The sequence below is a fragment of the Copadichromis virginalis genome, linkage group LG10, assembly GCF_057382275.1.
Source record: "Copadichromis virginalis isolate Kocher_CV1m ecotype Utaka linkage group LG10, C_Virginalis_male_GT1.1, whole genome shotgun sequence".
NCBI classification, from domain to species: Eukaryota; Metazoa; Chordata; class Actinopteri; order Cichliformes; family Cichlidae; genus Copadichromis; species Copadichromis virginalis.
The window spans coordinates 25,575,117-25,592,942 of record NC_140627.1 but is presented as its reverse complement, the minus strand read 5'-3'; the positions used below and the strand labels follow the sequence as shown (position 1 = coordinate 25,592,942).

Here is a 17,826-nt window from a genome sequence, read left to right as displayed (position 1 = left end):
ACATACCACATGGTCAGCGATGATTGAAAATCCAGCTGCATTCAAGTTGATGCAATAAATAAACTATTTGACATTTAGAAATACGATTAAATGAGAAAATTGATATTACAGAACCTGCCCTGTCTCTGATTATTCCATTCATTCAGTGTTTCCTTTGTTTCCCATAGCATGAATCCCTCAATCCAGAACTGTGATCAAGATTTAGTTTTTTTAGGTATTGCACATATGACTGATTGTGATCAGATTTAAGTAATAGAAAATGAAAATGTGAGCAGGGCAGGAGACCTCCAATGTTTTCACTGTCCTGAGGATGTGTCAAACTCCAACATCTCACCCATTTTGTAGAAATTAAAGAAATGGGATGGAACATGTTAAACGAGTCACTGTTGGATGAATTTTGTAACATTCAGACAGTTCATGCTGCCCAATTTTACTTTCTATGCTTAACTAGCAGACACTGACTTGTACTTGAAGTGTTGTCAGGTTCCTCATTTAAAAAGGTAGCAAATCTGTTTGAGCCGACTCTGAATTTAGTTTGGCGATAAAATGAGAATTTACAGCATTTTTTAAACTCACTATGATCAGGAAAGACCAAGGAAGCATATTTATGCTTTATTTATGCATATTTATGTTTATAAACTTGGATTTTCCCCAAAAAACTACAACCAAACACATGAGAGGTAGAAGGCACTGAATTTAGTTCAGCCTTTACAAAATCGCAAATCAAATTAATTCCCTTCCTACTGACTTTGACCCCTTCCACGATCAAGTGACAAAAGGAGAGCATGTGATCTGATGGACTCACATGTAAAAGCTCACTGGTGAGAACTTGACAGAGTACTGCTGACCAATCACGATCCATTTTAATTCCATATGAGAAAATCACTCAGTGATACCTTTCCAGTCTCTGACTTTTGGGGAAATCTAAACCAAAGAGCTTTCATACAGTGTTAATTCAAGATACACTGCATCATTTTAAAACAATTAGAGATGAAACAAGAACATTTGTAAACAGTGTAAAATGTTTATTTTATTTTGACAGATTTTATTTGGGACAAAAATCAGAAGCAGGATATGCACATGTGAAAGACTAAATACATTTAACTCTGTAGTGCAGTCGTCTTTTTAAAGAGTTGAAACTAAAATCAGTGTATCTACAAAGGCTGTGACAGATTGCAGACTAAAGACAAAAAAAAAAAAAAAAAAAACTACATGGAAAGTGAAATTTTGTCAATAAATTTGGCCATTTTGATGTCCCGTTTTGACAGCCCTCCACAATCATGTGTAGACAGTGTAATTTGGACCTGTGAAGACATATACATGTTAGTGTCAATCACAAGGCAATGACAACATGATCAAAATATTTTCCTAAAAACAACTTTTAAGAGTTTAATAGTTGCAAAAAAAAAAAAATCCAATAAAATTACATTCTTTGTCATTTCAGAAAACCTTCCATTCTTTTAAATTGTGGTATAGCTCAAGGTTTTGCGTTATTAGGACTGTGGTCACTTTGACAGGTAGGTGCCGGCGCCTATCTGCATCACCAGGCTTTGCCTTTATTCATTCGAGTGACTAAACAGGAGCTCTCGCAACTGTTTGTTTTGGTGGCGCCTTTTGGAGTCATCAGTTATGGGACAAATAATATGGCTTGCTCTGTGGTTAACTGAACCAATATACAGTTTTGTCAAATTAAATACCATGGTTTTACCTGTAAAAATATACTAATCTAATTAGAATCACCCCGTTTTCCAAATATGGGCGCGTCTGGCTCCAGTTGTATACGCTATTAGGCTCAAGTCAAAATGCTGGTCACAGTCTAAAGGGGGGAATGTTAGAGTAATTATGTCCACCTTTGATTTCCAGTCTGTATTCAAGAGTACAAGGTACAAATCAGATAGCATATGTGTGGCCATCTAGACACAGCTTTCAGTGCATTATGTGTCGCATCCAGTGTTGTGCAACCTTGGAAAAAAATATTAAAACTATCACCTAGTTCTGTGACAGCTCTTGCACATTCTGGTGGAAATATAATGTGACCTTCCTGTGTATTGGTAGGTGTAACTACAGCGTGCAGTGCTCCCAGCTGTGCTGTGGTTTGCCACTTGCAGCCAGTGAATACAGGTTTTGGTTTTTGGTCTCTGTGTGACATTTCTGTGATGACAAACTCAAGCAAACTGCCCACAGGTGCTGAGACTTCCTGCTGCTGTCAAACAATACTCTCCTAAAAACCACTCTCTAATCATACTTTACAAAATGTGAAACTTTGTACATATTGTGATACACATTATAGTTTTATTTGACATAAACTGTGATAACTACTCCTTTCCTGCAGCAGTTTGACCCCCCCGGCTTCCAAAAACATTTTTTGTAAATACCCTTAAAACTGACAACCACCAAAACAGAACAGAAGGTTTAGAGTGAATTTTAGAGAATATTAGCAGCAGCTCAGCATACAGCTTCTGTTTTGTCGAGGCTGTACCTCAGTCGGTGTGGGATTTATGTGTAAGTGTCTGGTGGAAAGTGCTGTGGGGGCCCAGAGACCTGTTGCACCATTGTACAGAGACTTTAATAAAGAGTGGATTAGGAGCAGCATTCCTCCCAGAGCGGCCCGGTCCGCCACACAGTAACTCAGTGGCTACAGCCTAATGCTGAGAGATTTTCAGGGACTGGGTTTGTCATATCAACCACTACTTTATTTGTGAGGCAGGGAAAGTGAGAGAGCCTGTGTTAGTGCTGGGGCTGTGAAGGAAGGCAGACATATTTGCAGAGCTTTTCACAAAAAAAAAAAAAAAAAAAAAAAAAAAAACTATGGGAGTAAAGTGTGAACCTGATTTTCTCTTCCTTTTTCTTTTTGCATAAGGAGTGTGTGAAAGCCTGGCTATGGGCCAGTGATAACCGTGTGACATAAATAAATAAATAAATAAATAAGTAAATCAGGCTTTATACAAGATCAGTTGCAGTGTGTCTAATTTGTTATTAACAAACCACAAAACTGTAAATATGGCAACAAATCAAACAAACCACTATTGATTTTGCAAGATGCACTTACTCTAATTGACAGTAAATAAACACAGCACTGTAAATGAATCTCCAGTCCCTGTTACCTTATTATAAACATTGAACCATTCTGGGTGATGGTTCATCTTCTCTGCCTGCAGAGCCACCCGTGACATGAAGCCAAACGCCTGTTAGGGGGAAAATAAAATGATGGCTGAATTTATTGCGAGCATGCTTCAAAATGCATGTTTTTAAGCACAAAGTGATTAATACACTGCATTAAATTTGATCCACTTTTTTATAAATAAATAAATGGAAAAAATACAAAAAGATGATCAAATGTTCAGATGTACAAATTCTGCTAAAAGCAAAGTCATCAGAATAACAAACAGAAAAGGACTCCTGCATTTTTAATGGTCAAAATCTAAATTAAAATAAATAAATGTTAACAGTATACACATAATTAGTGAAAACAAATCATTCTGTAAGTAATCTTGCAAAATTGTAACACTTCAACAGAACTATTGATTAGAAAATATAGCGGGCCTGTTTAAAGGGCTCTGTCATCAAATTTGAAATAAGTTAAATGTGAAGTTTCATAAATAATAAATAAAGTAAGTAACGTTTATTTATATAGCACATTCACTGACATAAAGGTCACAAAATGTGGTACAACAATTAAAACACAATGTTAATAGAGAACCATGTTAGGACAGAATAAAAAAGTTTAATACTATATAAATAAAATAATGTCAATCCAAAGCTTAATAAAGTGCAATACTGCCATCTGAGGCGGGGAGAAGTACAAGACGGATTTCTGAATATAGAAGGTCCTCTTGGATGCATGTGTTCAATTTCCACAACCACAAAAGGACTTTAGAGCATGCATGCACACACCGAGAAACATACACACTCTTCATAAGTTTGGCATGTGACTCGCTCCAATCACAGGCCATCCAGGGAGTGATTACGGTTATTCTAATTATCTACAAAGAGGAGAGTGAAATCCCTCGTCATGCTCTCTGTGAGGAGAGGGAAAAAAAAGAAGAAAAAAAGAATCAGGTAGACCTATTTCAGAGCAATTTCCCACTGCAATCTCAATTAAGCCCCTAAATGCTTCCTCTCTGCCTAATTAAATCAACTGAAATGCCATTGTTTACATGCTATGGCTGTGGCCCCATCCACCACCTGACATGACGAAACAGAATTAGCCTCAAAGAGGAAATTGCGTTTAGCCTTTTTAGTGTGTTGTAACCAATTTCTGAGACAGCCTGCTCAATTCACGTGTAGTGCTATGCATGTAACACGATCAGGAGCTTGATCAAATTGGTTATCAAGGAAACCGTCTCCCGATCAATTTAAGTAATTGACATATTCCTGCAACTTGACCTCACTGGCACCAATTTAGAGAGCCGGGCGGTCTGCTTTTTCTCAGTTTTCATTGGCTTTAATGGAGATTGCTAAGCAGCCTGTCATGTCAGGTGTTGTCCAAACATGTCTTCTCCCTCTAAGGGCTGACTTCAGGTTAATATACCACTGAGGAACATTAAGTGACAGGTAAAAGGATTCTGTGTTAACACTTTTGGTTCCTGCACAATGTCCCAGTTCAAAACACTGTGCTTTTTCAGAAACTCCCTTCCTAATCTGTCCCTTGTTATAGAACAAAAAAGTCATCTCGTGGTATTTTAAGATACTTCCGACTGATTAAACATGGTCTATGAATGTTTATAACTCATTCTTCAGGCTAACATTTTTTTCCTTCTTTTTTGACACCATCATTGGTATTAGGGTTTCCACTACACAAGATGTTGGCTGAGACCATGCAAAGTGCCAAATACTGCAGTTCCTCTGGTGTCCACTAGAGGCTTGCTCCAAAAGTGAATTGATCCCCATACAATCCAATGTTAAAGTGCCCAATTTTGCAGCAGAATTTAAGAGTAGACATTCACAGCCTAGTATAGAAAGTGTTTAGGGCTCTATAGACAGTTTCTCTAACTCATCTATCTGGAAACTAGATTTGGGGGTGTGGCCACTTTAACACAGACAACTGCTGTCACACCTCACCTTTGGTCTGCTCCACTGCATTTGTGTTGTAGGGACCTCATAAAGCAGTTTTAATGCATTTATTTGACAAAAAATGGTTTCTACTTGAGTTTTGCTAAATGAAGTTCTGGTATTTTGCTATTTAGCTACTTCACAATAACTGGCAGATTTCAATTTGTTACTTACAAAAATACAACTTAAGAATGGTAACCAAATTTGCTAGTGTTAGCTGACACTCTCATTCAAGAGTGGAAATGTGTGGCATTAGAAAACTGATGGAAACACAGTGTATAGTAACAATATGTACATTACAGTGGCTACGTAAATCCTTTATGGTAGGAACTAGCTTATACTGTACACAAGTGGGTTTTTCAGCTTGAGTACCTTTTTGTTTCAAAGAGAGAAAGATGACAGAAATTCAGTCTACACAGCTTTTAAAACTGTGCTCATGAATGTTTGTGTCCATTAGCATAGCACTTTGCTATGCATACATTCAATAGCAAGGCTGAAAGAACACACTGATGTACACTCTAAAAACTCAACAATGCTGTCTTAGTTGGCGAAAAAGCTAGCTTCAACAGAAACACCAAAATAATTCAATACACACACACACACACACACACACACACACACACACACACACACACCTGAGAAGCAGAATCAATGACTGGCATGGGCAATGAACTTTTTTAACACTCAATTTCACTCCAATAAAAAGAAGTTTTGTTGTCTAAAATGACTTCTGTCTTCTCTGCAGTAGGTGCTAAGCTAAAAGCCCAACAACAGCACAAACATGAACAACGACAGGCCAAATGACAGTACACAGCTACAAACATATACACATGGATCTGTAAAGCTTTTTGGAGCACCTATAGGCTACCAGCCCAGTACCATGCTGGTACCGTAAAGAGACAAGCATGCATGTATAGCATCCTACGCTTTTAAATAAAAGCAAAAAAATACAAGCTGGAGAAGCTTCAGCTCATCTTTCTTCCTCTTCTCCCTGTGCACTGCCACAACTTGTACATAAAACTACAATGTCCTCTAGTGCCTTCAGGCAGCTTTTCACTAAAACTACACAACACCGCAGTGTCCAACAGGACACTACTCAGAACAGAGTTCACCGAGAAGAGAAAAAATAAAACAACGAGTTCTTTGTGTGACTTCCGTCTTCTCTATAGCAGGGGCTAAGCTAAAGGATCAACAGCAGGACAAACACAAACACGAGTAGCTTACATTTCCAGCTGTTCCACATATCTTTGACACCGTCCCCATTTGGCGGCAGACAGCTACGACATGTAGGTGTGCGTTTACTGATCATGCTCGCCGCCTGCGCTTCATCAATCCTATGCTAAAGTTATTGCTAACCACAAATATTAGCAGTCTTATTTTCACTGAAGACTTACATAAAATACATAGAAACGATCAATTTATTTGCAAATGTGTAAAAATGTGACAAGCTAACAAAAATTAAAAGCATGACAAATGGTTTCACTGGTGAACATGCAATTAAGCAACTTCTTAAAAAGAAAGGTTTGTCATGTTAGCATTGTTTCCAACAGCCTAAAATGATTATAAACAATAGGAATGAATCCCTCTGCAAGTATTTATTTTTTCTTGTTTAGTAAATTCAAGGATTTTAATCATCAAATGTAAATGCAGATTTCATAACTTTAATCCTGCAACAGCTAAACAGTATCATGACGTTTGCCAATGATCAAGAACAATGTATTTTGAATTATCTAACCATCTATCCATTTTGTTTACCCCTAATTCATTCAACTGAAACTGCACTAAACCGGACTAGTTTATATTGATAACCCAAGCTTGAAAAGTGCTGTATAACATGGAAGCTGCACTGCTTTTATCATAAGTATTGTCACACTTTCCAAGACATTTCCTGTCCCCATTCAGCTGTCAGTGATGTGCAAATGAACCAAAGAGCATTTGGAGGGAATGGGAAACATAAGATGACTGTTAAGTATCATGAAGCCTGATAAAAGAAACAAAAATGGAGAGAAACAAGAAAAAAAATTAAATAAAAGCAGTAATCTCTCGCTACAAATGAATTGGAGTTGAATGTCAAAATAACCTGAAATAGTGAATCCAGAAAATAAATCCTGCCCTACATCAGCCTTTTCTCAACAGACAGTGCTCCCTTGGGGGCAGTAAACAGAGCATGAGGAAACAATACAGGCAAAGTGACAGTGCTGTGCCTGTCCGTCATCTGTAGGTCATCTCAACACCCTCCACTTGGGCCAAACAGAAATTAAAACCAATCCTCAACTCCCAGATGAGGTCTCGTTTCAGCAGAGGTCAAGGGCTTGGCCTCTCAAAGTGCTTTGTTTATCCCATTTGTATTGTACGGGCCACACTTCTCGAGCCAACAGGTCAGCCAGCTAGTCGGCTATCCATCCTCTCAGCCAGCCAGCCAGCAGTTCTCTCCAACTGGCCCAACAAGCTGTAGCTGTCAGAGTCACATAATTTGACGTGACATTATGCAGGCCCCCATCTCAAATAATCAGAAACACCAGACAGCAGACCGCCACCGTGCCCCTCTCCCCTCCACACACACACACACACACACACACACACTCTTTTGAGGAGCCATTTTGGTGCTATTACAGCATGATTGTCATACAACACTGGATGAGACAATTTGACGTCGGAGCGGAGTGGTGTTCTCCCTCTCATTGCGGCTCTGGGCTGGAATACAGGACTCAGTTTCAAACACATGTGTCTGTTATTTACAGATCGGCTTTCCACCACCCCGCGGTCCAAGGGCTTAGAAACGCCTGCACTGCTTTGCCAGGACTAAGTGCATGCAGATTGTGCCCACCCTTACTAGCCTCTGACAGACACACACTTTCACACTGGTGCATGCACAAATGTACACACACAAGCCTCCTCGGCATATGCGCGAGTATTCGCCGACACGCACGCACAGGAAGACGAGCCGCTCTCCTCCATTACACACCGCCGTGACTACCCGATGATTAGTTCGCTAGCCCCATCATCACCCGCGTCAGCGTTAGCCCCCTGGAAAACCTTCGCTCCTCTGCAAGCGAAGAAAGCTGTGATTTCGATGGCGGTGGTTGTGGTGGTGATGATAATGATGATGACCACACCTCATTTCTCTTCTTTCCCCAAACAGCTCTTCACGAGCTTCCAGCTGGCCAGACGTGGGCTGCCCGCTGAGTTGACATGTAACTTAAAGCAAAATATCAAGTAATTATGAAGCAAAGCTGCCAGCTGTGAAGTTCTTTCATGTAGTCAGAGAGAGAGAGAGAGAGCTCTGCTGGGCAAGTGTAACATCAGCGGTATTAATCTTCTCAAATTAAGATTCTTAAAGTTGAGAAAAGCAGAGCAGGGTTTCAGTTTGACTCTCTGCCAGTGTTGACGCTCATTTAGTGACTAATATCATGTGTTACAACTCTTCACACACAACTCAGCTCCTTTTTGTAACGAGTGTCACGTAACGCTCAGGTATGGTGTTAAGGCCAACTTATGCAAACCCCTCATTAACTGCGGGGGTTAGTAGCGAGGGCTCAAAAAGGCATTGGGCTTGTCAACAGACGGCAGACGTCAGGGCCATCTTACTTTACCCAAGGTCTGATAGCCAGATTATCTAACCACCTCCGCTTGGGTGCCACACCTTGTGGCTTCCCTCCAGCTATTCTCACAGGATGGGATGAACGCAGGATGCCTCTGGTTCCCAGGGAAAGTTTCACTTTGGAGATTGAAGGTGGGAACTGAACACCGCTGAGCCGATTAATTGGCTTCTTGCTCGTCTGAGGACAAGTGTAGGAGTTGTATATGCAAATCTGTGTGCATACCTCTAAACATTTGAACAAATTATAACATTTTCTTGTTAGCTTTCCTTTTTTCTCCCCATCCGGTGGAATGTAAAACACTGCCTAAACTCTTTGAAGGGTGGCAAATCCCTGAATCATCGCGTCCAAACAATAGTCAAGAAATGTGGGATACTCCCGAGTCCACTTAAAGGTGGCTGAAATAATAGATCACCAAAGTCATGTATCAAGGAAACCAACCATTCACTAGTTCCAGCTTCTTGGATGTAACGACTGAAGTGGAAACTGATTATCTTTTGGTATCTGGAAGGTCTAGAAGGTCGACTGGCAGGTCAGTGATTTGATTCGCTGTCCAACCAATCCGCCAGTTTAAATGTCCTTGGGCAAGACACCAAAGCGTCATAACTGCCCACAATATATTATCTGTAACAGGAAGACGCTGAGGTTATAAAAACATTAAGGGCTGTATGAATGGGTGTGGCTTGCAGTGTAAAGTGGTCAGTAAGACTCAAAGTGCTACATAAATACAGCACACATGACGAAAGGAATTAACGTTCATTTCAAAAAGAAATAAATTCACTGATTGATATTGACTGACTGGGAAATTGACAAATCAACCCAACAGACTGTCCAATCTGATTGCTCAACTATTTGCCTGGGAGAAGAGGCCCTGCTTGTTTGGTATGGAGCATGAGCAAATGAATTCATCAGTCTAACCTGTATGCGAAAACATGTGCGTGTGTGTGTGAAGCTGGAGGAGGATGGCTTTGGGAGTTTGGTTTACCCAGGGGCTCAGTTTTAGTTGTAGGACAACTTATTCAACACAAGTAGACCAAGTCCCATAACGAGAGGCAGAGGCTTGAAGGAGATTTGGAGGAGAGGGAGCCTCTGACTGAATATAAAAAAGGGATGGGGGAGGGGGGGATCAGCCTCCAAGAGCAGAGCAGGAGCAGAGGCAGCTGTCTGAACACAGCATTGCACTCTTCAGTAAAAATCAGAGTCGCTACCTCAGACTCGAAATTGGAAGTTAAGTCCAGAAGTTTTTTCCCAGAGCTTGTGATGTAGTTATTGTTTGCGGCAACCTTGGGAGGTTGTTTGTGTATGGCAGACACTTAAAAAAAATTTCACACAAATAAAACTAAAATGTTCGGAATTTATTTTATTTATTTTTTTATTTGAAGTGACTATTTTTCAAAATAACAATAAAATGGTAAAATGGTAAATGGCCTGTATTTATATAGCGCTTTTCTAGTCCCTAAGGACCCCAAAGCGCTTTACATATCCAGTCATCCACCCATTCACGCACACATTCACACACTGGTGATGGCAAGCTACAATAAATTAATTTTAAAATATTTTCCACAGCAGCTTGAAGTCGTTTCCGAGGAAAAGAGTTACAAGAGTAGGAGGGGAGTCTTTTCAGCCTTTCAAAATTATTTTAAAAATAATGTATGGGATGAAATCCAGGTAATTACTGATGCATTTGAGTAAAATTATACTTTTACATTTACAGTTCCACTAATGTTATGTGTTCAAGATACGATTACTTTTTCATTTCTAGGCTGAAGTGAAATGTGAAAAAATAAGCGTACTCTCAGCAACCGATGGACGCAGGAGTGGATGCAGTGTTTATACTTTAAGCTAGCCAGTGAAATATGTTTGTATTATATCCCAATATGGGGGGGAGGGGGGGGGGTCTATAAGAACAAGATAGCAGTGAGTGAATAATGTAAATATGTAATCCCTTTAAAATAGTTAAACATACAGCAATTAAATAAATTTTACTACTAACTTTTACTATTAACTAAAACTGTCAGAATCCATATATATTTTAATACAGCACATGATAGGAAATACTTTTAAATGCTTTATCTTAATGTGTATATTTGCTATATGTTTTCGTTTCATCTAATAATATCATCGTAGGTCTTTGAATTGAAATGTTTTAATAATACTATTGTTGTGACTTAATTATTTATTCAATTACAAGAAAAACTAATTAATGGTTTTACTTTTTCTTTCATTTGGTTTTTATTTTTTTATTTATTATGTATTTTTATTATTTAGTTCAAATGTACAGCACTTTGTGTCGGCTGTGGTTGTTTTAAAGTGCTTTATAAATAAAGATGATGATGATGATGATTTGGAGCCATATAAATAAAATAAATTGACCCGAATCATCAATGATTGCACAATTACAAACAAACATGTTGCACAATTAAAATGAACATTCAAGGCAATGTTTTGTGTGGAAAACAGAAATGAACCAGATGCGTAAACATTGAGCAATATTTTACTATTTTACTGTTTCTATTTAACTGTTGTAATTTTATTATGCTCGTCTGAAACAGGTCTCTCTTGTAAATGAGACATTCAATCTCTGATGGGATTACCTGTTTAAATAAATGAAAAATAAATACTTTTATTTTTAAAATAATTTATGAATGAAAACTTCAAAACAATTGAAAATTGTCCAAAAATAACATTAATTGCCAACAATACTATCACTGATAAATTTAATAACCTCTTCACTGGTGCTCATACCCATTTGCTTTTTAATCCCTCTAATAAAAACAGTGGAGCATGCTATGGATGCAGATATTTAACCATTAAAAATTTCCCTCCTTAGGTTAAGACTGCCCTTGTTTACTTTACAAGAAAGACTGAAGATAATAACCGGCCATTTTTCCCCTCTATCCTAAATGTAGCTTTTGAGTGATTTTTTTTTCCCAGGGCTGCTTGACTGAATATTTGTGGGAGAAGGAGGAATGCCATCGATGTCAACCTCAGCTAACACAACACAACAGTTGAGCATGCACAGCTCACCCTCTCTTATACAAGCTGCACCCGAAAGCTACCCGTTTCACTTGTGTCGCATGAAAGTTTCCACTTCATCCACCGAAATGTATAGCAGATGGTAATCTGTAAACATACATAACATAAAGCTTAATGTGTAAACAATATCAGCGACCACAACTTAGAACATGTTCAATTCCAGCCCAGATTTACAGTATTAAACACACACACACACACACACACACACACACACACACACACACACACACACGTACGTCTATATGTGATTGCAATAACTCCCACTGACCAAAGCGACTCCAGAAAGAGGATTTCACCTCTCAAAGCACATTAAACAGACTGGACTTGACAGGAAAAATAACTCACAGTTACTCCTCCGACTAATGCCACAAACATCACACTGTATACCCACACGCCGCAGCTAAACTCCTGAGCCATTTATAAAGGCATCATAACACTTTCCACTTGCTGTAATCAAAGAAAAATAAACTCAAAGAAGCAATCCCAGCTGCCATGTTTCCTTTAAATTCATTTCTAGCTCTTGAGCATCTCATGAATTCGCTCAACTTGCTGTACTCACTTCAATGCATGAGTATGGCTCTACCGCCCCCTAGAGATCAGGAGAGGAAGTGTTTTGATACACAGGAAGGGGATTTGTTATTCTCATTATAAACTCTTGGGGATCTGATTTCCTCAAGCCCATCACTTGGAGATAAGTGGCGAATGGAAATCAGCCAGCATGTCGCTCCTCATCTCCATTCCCCTTCGGTAAAAGCCCTTTAAGAGCAGCCATGAAAAACGAGCTGGAGAGTTTGTGAAAATGCATCAGAGAGTTTGAGTGGTGTCTGGAGAGAATAAAAGAGGGTGAAAAAGAAGGATAGAGAGACAGACAGACAGAGCGAGCTGCCAGCATGTAAAATTGGAACAACATGAGCTCATTCCCCCAATAACATGGGGCACAGAATGGGAATGAGAGACAGACAAAGACTGAAAGGCAGAGACAGGGGAAAGGAGGGTGGCAACAAGTAAGAATTTAAAAAAAAAAAAAAGAAGAGAAAAAGAAGAAGAGAAAAAGAAGAGAGAAAGCGATGCACAGCAGAAGGAATGATGGGGTTGTTAGTGGTTTGTGAACCAGATGAAACATTTTAACCAATTTGATTGTTTGTGAAAGAAATCATTCTGATCAAAACCCTAATTGCTGCCAACTGGCCTCCTGGCGAGTCTCAGAGTAATGCAGCCTGACGTGTCGGGGTAAGAGGAGAGGCTTTAGAGCCAGGAGGAGTAGATGGGGGAGGTCAGCGCTCACCCTCCGACTTCAAACATGGGGAAGTGTAAAAACAGACTATTTTAGGGACTAAAACAACTAACGATGGGATTAGAGGAAGTCCGCTAAGTGGCCTTGAGATGCTGCAGTTTACTTCGCCCCGCACAGAGTGAGCGAACGGAGCAGCTGCTTACAAGACGTGCCAAAAAACTTTTGAAAAGAATATTTAATGTTTGTTTTACCCCAGGAAGCAAGAGAACTAGTTTCAGCTGCCAGGCAGCTCTCAGGAACTGTGTTACAGTAGACACAGTCACCAATATTATAAATAACTATATAAATATTATAAATAACCTTCTGATAAATTGCCATAATTCATTTTAAATGAAACACTTACTTTCAGTGCAATCCTGAAAATTCAGAGCTAAACTGTACCACCAATATGCACCTGTCCATTTCATCTAAGTACCTCATATAGTACCTGCATATTTTTCCATCCATCCATTTTCTTCCACTTATCCAATTCAGCGTCTCAGGCTGTCATGCCCACTTATACACCTAGAGTCATTTTAGTTAGAAACACCAGTTGACCTAACCCCATGCATGTCTTTGGACTGTGGGAGGAAGCAGGAATTTCCCAGAGACAACCCATGCAGACAGACATGAGGAGAGAATGCGAAATGCAAACAGTAAGAGACCGAGCTGGATTTGAACCCAGACCTTCTTACTGTGAGGCAACAGTGCTAACCGCCATCCTGTTATTGCACATGGTTCACATGATCAGGTTCACTTGTCTGTATGGAATACTAGGTGTATTTGTTTCTTTATGCATTATATTGTTATGCATTGTATTTGGTGTAACTTCAGATGCCCTCATGGTTGGGTATCTTAATGATACTTTTATCTGGATAAATAAAGGATTACACCGCCGCCCGGCATATTCGCCCTACTCAAATATTACCATACTTTACTGTTGACTCTGATTAGCATCCCAAAGTATCCTTGCACTGTGTCCTTGTTTGTCTTTAGAAGCACTTAAAATTTAAACACTTCGTGATAAATATTCAAAGGATGGATGCTGGTTTTTATGGATAGTGGCACAAATTATATAAAGAACAGACCTCTGCAACATGTGCAATTAAACTATCCTGGTGTCACTGAACGTCCTGAGCACTGCCTCAAAGTGTCTCTAGACTAAAGTAACAATCTGGCATTCAGGGCTTGTTTGGATTCATGGTCTGTTTTAGTTATTCTTTGAATAATATTCCCCAATGGGAATCATAACAGTTTTTAAGGCAAGGTTTTCTTCAGCTTCCCTTTTTCAGTAAATGTTTGGCAAGTTTGGTGGAATTATAAGAACACGGGCACTGCTTCTATTTAAAATTGTAGTTTTTGTTGAGAAAACGAAAAAGCAGAGTATAAGGCGCGAAACCACAATATAATTGGAGGGAAAAGTGTTTTAATTTAGATACTTTTTTTTTTAAATATACTTGCTAAGTATGAGGAATCTGATCTGAATGTCTGTTAGTGAGTAGAATGGACTGAGCAGTGTGCTTTGTATTACTGCAAGCTACAAACCAGTTTGTTCATAAATAGATTTGTAAATAATTTTGACTATTACACTGTATATATATTGAGCACTGCAGCAGTAGCAGGAGTAAGAAAACTTTTTTGTTGAACCATTTTTGTCTTGTTTATTGGTTATGAGTTTAAGTTGGAGATTTGTCTTTTGTTTGTTTCTGGCCTTTTCTTCGGTGTGGTTGGTGTGGGTAGCTGCACCTCATGTTACATCCAGGTTACCCCAGGCCGGGGACGTAATATTATTTAAATCACTAACTTTTTCCTGCAACTTCATGTCTTTTCTTGAACCACAAAATTTCTATAATTCAGTCTCACGTAAACCAAGTCAGAGATATTGCATAACAACCAAATAATAGTTCATTGATGACACGATGACACTGACACGAAGAACGCTAATCACAGTATTGTTTTTAAACAATACCAAGCCCTAGATGTTATTATCCTGCACATTTGGTGTCTTAGGTCATTCATAAGTACTTCAGAAAAAATGCTGAAACTTGACACAGTTATAACCTGTGGAGACATGTCTGACTACTGATTTCAATATCACAATTTTATGCTCAGTATGCTACCAGAATTACAGCTGAAATTATGAGTTTCCGATCAACACTTTGGGCATGCATCTGGCAGCGTGCAACAACCCTCCTATAGGTGAACAGATTTTCAAGGCTACAGAAACTGGAAAAATGACTGCTTCATCCCAGACTCTACTGGCCACCTGGAATAAAAAAAGACCACTAAGACAGAAATAGATGTGCATGTTTCTTTTTTCCCCCCCTTTATGTCAAATTCAAAGAAACACCATTTACACACCATCCAGCTGTGCAGGCATGGCTGTTGTGGTCTGATATTGTGATCCCAGCACTTATATAAAACTGTTATTTTGAGGCACTTTTCTTTTATTACACCTTTAGCATCTTACATCCTGCGCTTGATTTAATGACAACAGACACTTCAGTTTCAATCACCATATGCAATGGTGCCTAGATGTCGAATTAGCTGCTGATTTTTGCCTGTCGTTCAATCTTTTGCACGCATAACTGCATACTAATCGTGGCAGAGAGAGGCGCCTGCCTGTCCTTTGGAAGCAATTACAGTTTCAGGGTTTTGCTCAAGGGAATGTGGACAGAAGAAGACAGTGATAGAATCGCCATCCCTGCAATTTGTGGACTAGTCCGCCACAACTCAACTATACGTGGTAAATCAAGAATAGGACCTATGCATATTTTGAAAAAAGTGCACACATGCATGACAGGGAAAGGGGAGAAGACGTTAGATACACCTAACTGCACCTGATCATGAATGGCTAGCCTTACATAAACATAATCTAAATTAGGTCTAAACTCAAATCAAAGGAAGTGATGAAAAAATAACAGCAATATAAAAAAAATAAAATTCTAAGTCATAGATCCCTAATTAGATCTAAGACTTCAACAAAGCTAATTACTATATTAACATAAATACACACACCTGATTAAAGGTTTTAAAGTGAAGCTCTTTGAAGATGGCATCACGGTCCTCCACCTCCATCCAGCCTGTGGCCCTGAGCTCGACCAATAGCTGCTCCCGGTCTTCAGGGGAGAGCCAGTGTGAGTCTGATGACTGGACAAAATCATATTACGGTTAAACTCTTTAGCCCTGGAATTATAAAGGACAAATCACGTTTTTTGTAAAAAAAATTTCTTGCACTATAATGAAAAGTGCTGATTCAACCTTTACACACATGCTTAGTCTAGTATTAGGAGTTCTCTGACTGCTATTCACGCTGCGTCCAAAAGGTGGCGGTCTAGACCCAAAAATGAACGTTACGTTAACGCCGTCCTTTCCAGGACAACAGGTCAGGCTTACCTGGGTGTAACCTGCATAAGGGACCTAACTTGATTGGTTTAAATAACGGATTTGGACGGGACTCCACTCAAGCCCCGCCCTACTCTAAAAGTCTCAACCAAGCCCTAACAAAGCGTACAAAATGCAGGCATTTCACAGGCTAAAATAATAAATAAATGTGATGGTTAACTTTTAATATACAGTTAATCTCAACTTCGCAATAATATGAATACCAACCTCGCCCCGCTCACATTTCTATTGCACATGAGCCAAATGCCAACGTAAAAAGCAAAGGGATCAAATTAACTGAGAAATCTAAAAAACTACTAACGCCGAATTAAAGAACAGCATAAGAGCAATTCATAAAACTGTTACACACTTTAATCGTTTGCGCCTTAACGTAAATGGACGCCTTAAAGTTTGTATTTACATTTTTCCTGGTAGAGTTCAGCGTACGGTTTCTCACGTGATAGAACGACGCGAGCTGGATACTTTGGAGGCTACACGTCGGAACGGTGCTTGGCTTGTCACGTGGGAGTGCACCCACACACTTAGCTGTGTTCAAAAACAGACTTTCCTCACGTGGAGTTTGTTTCTTCTGTTATTTAATGCTAATGCTAAAGCCTGTCACTACATTACTCACCATTTTAGATGAGTTGTTGCTGCAGAACGGAGGCGCCCTCAAGCTGCTCGGCAGGTGTAGAAGGCTGCCTGTCCTCAGGCTAAACATTAACCTAAACATTATCAGTAAACTGTCAGCTGTCCTCTCTCCCTACCAATGCCCCCTCTGCTCTTCCTCTACTGCCCTCTCATACTTTGCCATAGCTGTTTAACGTAGTGCCTGATTAAAATCACGCATTTTTCCAATGGAGTCTGGTTTTCTATTGAGAAGCAGTGGTATGATACTGCAAATATAGCCGAGAGCCATGGATTTGTGAATGCTTTTTAAGGACAAGTAAATGATGTGATTTTTTGCTTTCCACTGCTAATTATCTAACATGACAAAAGTCACTTTTCGCTCGTCTTCATGTGTTTTTCAAACTGGATTTCGATGCAATTTCTGTTGTGTGCTTATATAAATAAAAAATAACCCAAAAGAGTTGCTATAGCCAGATATTTTATGTTTGAGGTGTTTTTTCACTTAAATAAAATTACTTACTGAACACGTTTCATTAGGTTAAATATATAAATATAGAATGTCTTAATACACCCTATAGGTATCAGTCTGCTAAAGTAACAACTATGATGACAAATTTCTCTTCAATTAATTAACACTACTACTGAACATCTGACATATGCCATGATTGAAACGTCATTTTCACCACTGTATAAGCTAACGGAATATTCTTTGATCCTTTGGAAGGACTCTGCCAGTGACCTCTGACCTGTGCCAGGGGGTCTGCGGCTCTGTCCTCTTTTCTTTTGCTGCCACAACAGAGAATTTCCTTCCTACACACATCACTGTTTGCAATGTTTTCATTTACAGCTGTA

General features: G+C 39.2%; 1 protein-coding gene across 1 annotated transcript; it reads right to left on the bottom strand.

The window, feature by feature from the left end:
- Positions 1-1,004: 1,004 nt before the first annotated feature.
- On the bottom strand, positions 1,005-17,154 carry LOC146700572 (pterin-4-alpha-carbinolamine dehydratase 2). The gene is made up of 4 exons (XM_085470843.1): positions 16,979-17,154; positions 15,979-16,110; positions 3,105-3,185; positions 1,005-1,304 (listed from the first exon to the last, which is right to left on the bottom strand). The coding sequence occupies exons 1-4, from the start codon at positions 17,075-17,077 to the stop codon at positions 1,209-1,211; spliced, it is 408 nt and encodes a 135-aa protein (XP_085326969.1). The 5' UTR covers positions 17,078-17,154; the 3' UTR covers positions 1,005-1,208.
- Positions 17,155-17,826: the final 672 nt, after the last annotated feature.

Excerpts from the sequence above, each read along its gene's own strand:
- LOC146700572 (XM_085470843.1), bottom strand. The coding sequence starts at position 17,077 with ATGTTTAGGTTAATGTTTAGCCTGAGGACAGGCAGCCTTCTACACCTG. Across the intron at positions 16,111-16,978 it reads GCAACAACTCATCTAAAATG|TCATCAGACTCACACTGGCT; the intron begins GTGAGTAATGTA and ends GATTTTGTCCAG. Across the intron at positions 3,186-15,978 it reads ACTTTAAAACCTTTAATCAG|GCGTTTGGCTTCATGTCACG; the intron begins GTGTGTGTATTT and ends TCCCCCTAACAG.